We start from the raw sequence: 8,398 nt of genomic DNA, 5'->3' as shown, positions 1-8,398 counted from the left end.
GTGGAGGGACAGCGCAGGAGGGGAAGACCCTCTATGAGGTGGACTGATTCAGTGACTGGGGTACTCGGGATGGGTTTGTCAGAGGCAATGAGATTGGCACAGGATAGAGCAGGGTTTAGGGCTGTTTTACATAGGGTCGCTATGAGTTGCAAATGACTGGACGGCACATAACAACAACAACATTCTTGGTCAACTGCTGGTCTGGATGCTATTGCAATTCTAAGACCCTTCAAGATAAAAAAGTTATCTTTTAGAATGGTTGCACCATACACCCTTACACTGCCCCACTGTCTCCTTATTCAGTGTTTTTTATTCAGTTTCTTTTTTCTGTGGTGTTTGAACTATTTTGTTATCTTTTTTCTTTGAAATTCCGAGTTCCAGAAGTAGAATCCTTATCTGTTATCTTTGTTTTTGGAGTCTTAGTTAAAGAGGTTCTGGGCTGCTATCTGCTGACTCCACCATTTTACCCAGAATCCTCATAAGATCTCTGAGCTTGGAAGCTCTGGGAATGCAGACTGCTACATTTTTGTCCCGAGGAACAAGCTTTGGACCACTGACTTCTCAGTTTCAATCTGTGTGCTTAACTACTACACCAGCAAGTCTTCTTGACTTAAAATATTTTTTGTTTTATGTGAAATCCATAACATGGGTGGCTTAAATCCACTTAACTAGGGGAATGCTGAGAATGTTTACTTATTAAAAAGCAATCAAGTAAGTATTTATTCATTTATTGTTTGGATGTTTGTAATCCTGTAAATATAGTTGCTGATATGTATACATTTGTTCAATAGAGTTATCAGAGAATGTATTTTGATGACATGTCATTAGCAAATTTGTTACTGCTTGTCTGAAAGTTTGTGTCACCGTGATTCAAATCATTGGCAAATTCATATTGGCCTTTGGTAAGAAATAAATTGGATATTTATAAATTGGTCTACTTAGATTTTAACAATACTTTGTTTTGCTGTTTTCAGTGCATATATATTTTGTGATTTTTTTTTTGTTGTTGTTGCTGTTTTTGCACAGTTGAGAATGCCATGGATTCACTATTGGAATTATCAGCTTCTGGTCCCAAGAAAGAAGAGACCTTTTCAAACAGCTTGCCTGCCTCAGAGGACCTAGAAAGCACGGCAGAGAATAAAACAATGAGAAAATGTCCTGGAAAAGAGTGGGAGGATTCACACGTGGATGCTGCTTTGGACATCCTGCTGACTCAAGAATTTGACAGTTTACCACAAAGGACTTTTGAGCCCTTTGAGTCTTCTGCTGGCCACTTATCACCATCTTGGCCTTTGCAAGATGTTAATAGTCTGAGGGATTCCAGTGAATACGTAAATTCAGCTTCAGGTAGTTCAAGTCCCGTTCTTTTGCAACAAAATCCGGATTTGACCAAGGAAATAACAGAGAATTCTGCCTCTGCATTAAACTCAAACTCTTTAACTTCACAATCCGTTTCAAATGAATGCCAACATTCTTTAAAAGATGACATCTTGGCATCAGAAGATAAATCTCTGGACACTTGTCTCCCAAGCAGACCTTTACATTTAGTAGATGGTTCCATTGTGGATTATAGCAATCTTAAGGAAATAAAGGAAAAGTCTTCAACAACTGAGTGCATAGGGACTCAGTTCTCTCAAGGCCCAGCAGATGGGAATGCCAACAAACCTCACGTTCCTTTAAATCTTTCTGCACAAAATCCACAGCTTCATGGACTAGGTACAGATGGGAATAAAAATTTCTTTGCGCCTTATATGTTAATACCTTCTGATGGTCTCACTGTCAAGCTATCCACACCTAATGAACTATCACCAAAGGAGAAGGGTATGAATTATAGTCCAGTACTGGCCTATGTTCCTATATTGCTGCCTCCATATGCAACCTCGCTGTTGTGGAATCCAGTAATGAACACCTTTAATCTCTTTCAAGGGAACCATGGCTTTGTAACTCCTGTTGTCACCACACCTGCCCACTGGAATCCTGTCCAGTACATTCAGTTCCCGACTATTTCACAAACTTTCCAAACCTCGGGATGGAAAAATAAAGATGGGACAAGTGCTTATCAAGTGCAAGGACACTCAGTTTCTCCAGCTCCAACACAAAAGATAAAGTCTTACTCCAATCTCGTTCTTATTCTTCTCAGAGGCCTTCCAGGATCAGGCAAATCTTCTTTGGCAAGGTATGAGTTTTAATTGAGTTTAAAATTAAAGTAGTGCATGAACATAAACATTTATGATGGTGTGAATATAATAAGTATGTTATTTATTAGAGATGTTTAGTAATCCTTAAAATGTTTCCATTTATTAGTTTGTTCTAACTTTGTTGCTGATAGATAGTATGGTTTACACTAGACATTTCAATTTTCCTCTCAGGATATTTTTTGAGAGATTAAGGAGAATGAGAAATGAAAGGTGATTCCAAGGTTGTAAGCATGTACAATTTTTGTAAATTTTTTTGAAGGATAAAAAATATTAAAGCTAGATTTATTAGAAATTTACACCCTTAAAGGGACAGACCTTCCTCCTTGAAATAAAGAGAGAGGCCTTTTTTTTTGGTAGGGGTTTGTTTGTTTGTTTTTTAATGTGGAAGCCTATTAGACAAGAGAAGGATGGCATTGTAGATTTAGAATACCAGAATGAGTTTTAAAGTTGTGAAAGGGAGATCCTAACACAAAGAATTCTAATGCTAGTTAGAAAGCTGTGATGTGTTGTTCAATACTGCTTTTAGAAGTGTATGAAAGAAGATAGTTTAAGGATGACTCATTTACAGACAGATAACTTTAAAGTTTTAATGAATTTGTCGGGAAGTATAGTTGCATATCCACCCAGGTTCCTTTTATAGTTAAAACAGGCAGAGAGAGGGATCTCTGCTGGCCTAGTGGCCAGAAGCTGCTCTACAATCCTGAAAGCACCTGGTTTGAATCTACTAGATGCTTTGCTGGAGAGGGAGTGGCAGTCTCCTCTTGCACCAGCCGGATCCCACTTGACAATACACAACAAGAAAAGGGGGGAAAAATTGAATAATTGGCTGGGGGGAGAATCTGTGGATGCTTTTATTTGGCAGCCTGGGGTTAGTGTTGAGTGCTGTCAAGCCGACTACCACTTAGAGCACCCCTTTGAGTCAACAACAGATCCAGCGTCTGCCCTCTCCAGCACCACCCTTCATGATCTCTGCTACTCTGGAGCCCAGTTAAAGAGCTTGGGATTATAGGTGATACCATAAAAGATGGTAGAGCCATGGTTTTGAACTGTGTCTCAGGGACCTTTCAGTAGAGGGCAGTTTCTGATGTATGGGAAGAGAAGTAAGCACTGATGTGGGTCAGCTGAGTAGAAACTGAGTGAGTGTTTTTTTAACCAATAAAAAGATCATCCAAAGACATGGAAAACTGAGTACACAGAATATGGCTCACAGGATTAAAACTGTGTGCAAGTTCAGAGAAGATTGTTGTTGTGTGTTGTTCAGTTGGGTTTTCTTGGTATAAATGTAATACAGGAGGAGATTTAAATCTAACACAAGAGGAGCCCATTTTTCTTCCTTAGACCAGCTGTTGCATTCAAATAGTTGCCTTTGGGTTGGCAGTGCAGTTCTTTAACCACTAGATCACCAGAGGAAATTGTTGTGTGACATCAAGTGAAAAATGACTCAAAGTTGACCGTCCAGTGGGTTTTCGGAGGGTGTGGCATGACATCCACTTCCTAACCACATGTCTCTGGAAACTTGATGAACTTTGATAAACAGCAATAGTTATAGAAAGGCTTCAAATCTTTTGTTCTTAGGGTCTCCATGAGTCGTGCTCAACTTGATGGCAATCAATAACAACAACAACAATAAAATGTAAGGGAGGAGAGTGTTCATCTTTTTCCTGAAGCTGGTGGATTTGAACCACATACTTTGGGTAGGCAGCACAGGTTTGCCCACTAGGCCATTAGAACTCCCTGTTTTTGGTGTACTCACCAAATCTATAGAAATATGCAAAGAAAGTTACATATTTTTGAACATCTGTTCCATCTTGGTACTTGCTGACTGTGTAGTAACCACCTCCTCATTTAGCATTTTCATTTAGTAGGTCTTTTTGATAATTGAACTTGTTCATTTATAAACTTTACCCATGTTGTTGTTGTGTACTGTAGGATTGGAACTGACCCATAGCTGACCCTCTGGCAGGTTTTCAGAGGGAGATAATCACACAGGAGGAGATTGGCCATTCTTCTCCTGCAAAGCAGCAGGTGGTGGCCTCGAACAGTGTGCTTTTGAGATTGCAACACGACTTCTTGCCACTAGGCTACTATAGCCTTCTTTTAAAAATTTCAGAATACTTTGCATAAAGCAACATATTTCTTGAGAGTCATGCTCTTCGTAAAGAATTTTTTTAAAAAATTTATTTTATTAATTTTAATGAATGTTTACAGAGATTTTGGATTTCCGTTCATTCGTTGTTGCATTTTTCTCCCTGCCTACCCCTCACCCCCAATTCACTCTTCTCTTTGAAAAGTAAAAGTTCTTTCATAGGTATTCAACCCCCACCCCTAGAGAACTTTTAATACGATTTGTTTGAACAGTACAATTTTTCTACTCCTTTAAGTAGTAATACTTGAAGTTTTCATTTGAATCAGTAGGTGAAAAATCAGGAGGAAAAATTTCTTAGAAAGAAAAAAAATAATGATAACACTCTTATTTATCATTCACAGGGCTTTGCAAAAGCATAATCCAGGTGGAGTTGTTCTCAGTACTGATGATTATTTTTACATAAATGGACAATACCAGTTTGATGTGAAATACGTAAAAGAAGCACATGAATGGAATGAACAGCGTGGTAAGCATAGTCTTCAATTTCTGGATAATATGAAATATAATATATAAAAAATTATTTGTGTTGAGGATACCGAACTTGTAAAAAAATGTAAACATACATGCAAAGTATATTAGTACTTCTGTTATTGTAGTAAGACAAAAGAGGTAGCATTCCGTAGAGTGGTCATGATGATTTTCACTTGACTCCCAGGGAGGTTACAATCGTTTAGTGTTTTCTAATTTCTGTTTCTTAAGAAACAAAACTGGCATTGTTAACCATTAGACTCGCCTGCAGGGTCTGATTCTTTTTGGAGGGATAGGTGAGAGGTTATAGTCATTGCAAACCCTTTGCTCTAACCTTTGCTCTAAACTAATGAGTTTTTAAGTTTTTGGTTTATATATACCTTAGACTTGGATCTTACGTAATAAAAAAAATTAGTCAACTAAACTCTGCTGGCAAGTTGGAACCAACTCCTTGCTGACCCTCCAGTGGGTTTTCAGAAGCTATAAGTTGCACGAGAGGAGATTGCCTATATCATTTTTTTCCATAGAGCAGCTGGTGGAGCAGAACCGTGTGCCTTTGGGTTGACAGCGCAATCCTTTACCCACTAGATCACCAAACTGCCTTAATAATTAATGGTGGTGGTGTTAGCTGTCAAGGGATTAACTGACTTCTAGAGACCCTGTGATCAGCAGATCTGGACCTTGCCTTGTACTGCGCTGTCTTCATGGTCTCTGTCATACTCTAGTCCATTGAGGTAATCACTTTGCCAGTCCATCCCATTCAAGGATGTCTTTGTGGTTGTTGTTTATGGTAGAGTCAGAATCAGCCCATATCTGACCCTCCGTGGGTTTTTAGAAACAGTTAATCACACAGGAGGAGATTGTCCATCTTTTCTCCCCATGGAACAGCTGGTGGATTTGAACCACGTGCTTTTGGGATTGCAGCGCAGCTTCTTGTCACTAATTGTTTTTTAAAAAATTGGTTTGCTTACAAAGTTTGTATACAGTGCATACTATTATTCATTCACATTGTGTTTCATACAATCATTCTCATGCATTATATTTTATAAAATTAATTACCATTGGGCGAGCTCTGGTGGCCTAGTGGCAAGAAGCTGCACTGCAATCTCAGAGGTACATGGTTCAAATTCACCAGATGCTCTGCCAGAGAAGGAGGAACAGTCTCCTCCTGTATCAGTCAGATCTGATTTGACGGTACACACAAAAAATAATGAAATAAAATAAAATTTAAAAAAAAATTAATTACCATTGGACCTTGCCCATCATTACCCTGCCTTTTCGCCCTGGATCCTTTCCATTTCCTATGTGCTCCCCTGCAAACTGTGCAACCCTGTTTGCCACTAAATTTTTAATGAAACATTTACCTATATTTTAACTTTTGAATATTCAAAATTATATTTAACAATAGACCGTGAAAGTAGTTACCACCTCGTATAGTTTTTATATTATGAAAACAATAGGTCATCTAGTTGAAACTGACCATCTTCCAGGATTCCAAGGTTGTGAAGTTCACAAGCCTGTCCCATCTAGATCCCACAGAGCTACTGGTGTATTTGAGCCAGGAGAGAGGGGCCACCCCTGGGGTTGGCAGCGTAACACTGTTGACTGTGTCACTAGAGTTCTCTAATGTTGGGTCTTGTTATTTCATTATTATTTACTTTCTGTTTGTGTTTTTCAGCAAAAGAAGCATTTGAGAAGAAAATATCTCCTATAATAATAGATAATACCAACCTGCAGGCATGGGAAATGAAGCCTTACGTTGCTTTGGTTTGTACCATAAATTATCCCAAGTTCATGGTCATGAATTTGAAGTTGTTTTGGGATGTTACATACACAAGAGAATCTCATCCACCAACCCTTATTCTAGAACTGAGCTTTTTCTCATCCTCTACAAAATAAGACAGATAAGACAGTTGAAGGACTTGTAGATTAGAGCCACATAAAGGCTTTGAAAATTTTATTTAGAATAATCTAAAAATTGTAAAAAATCCTTCATATGGTAGGATTTCAGATCATGCAAAAGAATGTCTAAGGTCATATACCCTAAAGGTTGATAATGCTAATATTTTGAGAATCTTTTCAGGAAATTCCTATGTATGTACAAGTGTGTGAATAATCCCTTCTTACCCAAATAAATGGGTAAATTTTTTTAAAAATTTATTATTAATTTCAATGAAAATTTACAGAGACTTTGGATTTCCATTCATCCATTTATGCACTTTTCTCCCGTCCTAACCCTCCCCGCTAGTACACTACCCTCTTGGAAAAGTAAAAGAAAAATTCTTTCATTGTTTTACAATCCCTCCCCCCAAGTCCACTCGACTATGCAGCCCTCGCTCTGGACTCCTGTCATGACAAAAATACCTAATCACATATCCCTTTTAAACAGTTTTCTCTCTCATCTGTTTCAATGTAGTATAAATTATCGAACCCATCTTTCTCAGTCTCCTCCCAACCCCGAGGTCAGTCCTGTTTTACAACAGTGGCACCATGTGGTATTTATCCTTTTGTGACTAAGATACTTCACTCAGCCTCCAGGGTTACCTATTTTGAATAATATTGCATGAGTTCCTTGTTTTTCAATGCAGCATAGTATTCCATTGTGTGAATATACCACAACTTCTCTATCCATTCGTTTATTGATGGGCACTTAGGTTGTTTCCAACTCCTTGCTATTGTGAACAAAGCCGTGATAAACATGGGTGTGCATATGTCTTATTTTCTTAATGTATCTTAAGCCTTTATCTCTTTAATGCTCATTAAGAATTAAAAAGAACTATAATATTTTAACTGTGTAGTTCACTTTTATTTTAGTCAGATCCATAAGTAATAGGCACAGAATTGTTTTGCATTCTTTTGTAATGGTGAACATCCTGGTGTACATGTAATTTTGCATTCTTCATATAAGTAGGATAAATCCTAGAAGTTAATTATTAGGTCAGAGAGATATTTTTACCAGTTCAACATACCCTCAAGATTAGGTAAACTTTTAGGTTCTTTCATTTATAATGCATCAAGGATTTTGAAACAATGAATCTAATTTTATGGAAAAAAACATTTTTCATTTTTTTTTCTTTTATATATAGTCTCAAAAACATAAATATAAAGTCATTTTCCGGGAACCAGAGACGTGGTGGAAATTTAAACCAAGAGAACTTGCAAGGTAAGACTTGGATGGTATCTGATATTTTCTATTTCATAGCAGAGAGCCAATACCCATCTAGATTTTTTTTTCAATTTATAAATGATGAGTGACACAAAGTTAATTTTGAGCTTTGCCACTTAAAATTGATAACATATTTTATGTTGTGTCAAGGTTTCTTTTTTACTTTTCAGCTTTCTACAGAGAGTGTAGGTTCTTATTTCTGCAGCTAACAGTAAAAAAAAATGTCTGGTAGTCTTATAGCATTAATGCTTTATAATCTAGAAACCATATGTTGTTGTTGTTATGTGCTGTCGAGTCGCTTGCGACTCATAGCGACCCTTTGTACAACAGCCCTAAACTCCGCTCTGTCCTGTGCCAATCGCACTGTCTCTGACACTCCCATCCCAATTATCCCAGTCACTGAATCAATCCACCTCATAG

General features: G+C 37.7%; 1 protein-coding gene across 1 annotated transcript in view; it reads left to right on the top strand.

Annotated features, from left to right (window-relative positions):
* The window catches only part of N4BP2 (NEDD4 binding protein 2), a 66,360-nt gene that overhangs the window by 15,096 nt on the left and 42,866 nt on the right, over positions 1–8,398 (top strand). The window contains exons 2-5 of the mRNA XM_006895417.1: positions 1,027–2,176; positions 4,686–4,810; positions 6,491–6,579; positions 7,899–7,975. Coding sequence (XP_006895479.1) covers positions 1,027–2,176; positions 4,686–4,810; positions 6,491–6,579; positions 7,899–7,975 — 1,441 coding nt within the window. The remainder of the gene's footprint in view (positions 1–1,026; positions 2,177–4,685; positions 4,811–6,490; positions 6,580–7,898; positions 7,976–8,398) is intronic.

Source organism: Elephantulus edwardii, unplaced genomic scaffold (assembly GCF_000299155.1).
Source record: "Elephantulus edwardii isolate Elephantulus edwardi_28Jun2011 unplaced genomic scaffold, EleEdw1.0 scaffold00167, whole genome shotgun sequence".
In the NCBI taxonomy this organism is placed as follows: Eukaryota; Metazoa; Chordata; class Mammalia; order Macroscelidea; family Macroscelididae; genus Elephantulus; species Elephantulus edwardii.
This window is presented reverse-complemented; position numbering and strand designations above follow the sequence as displayed.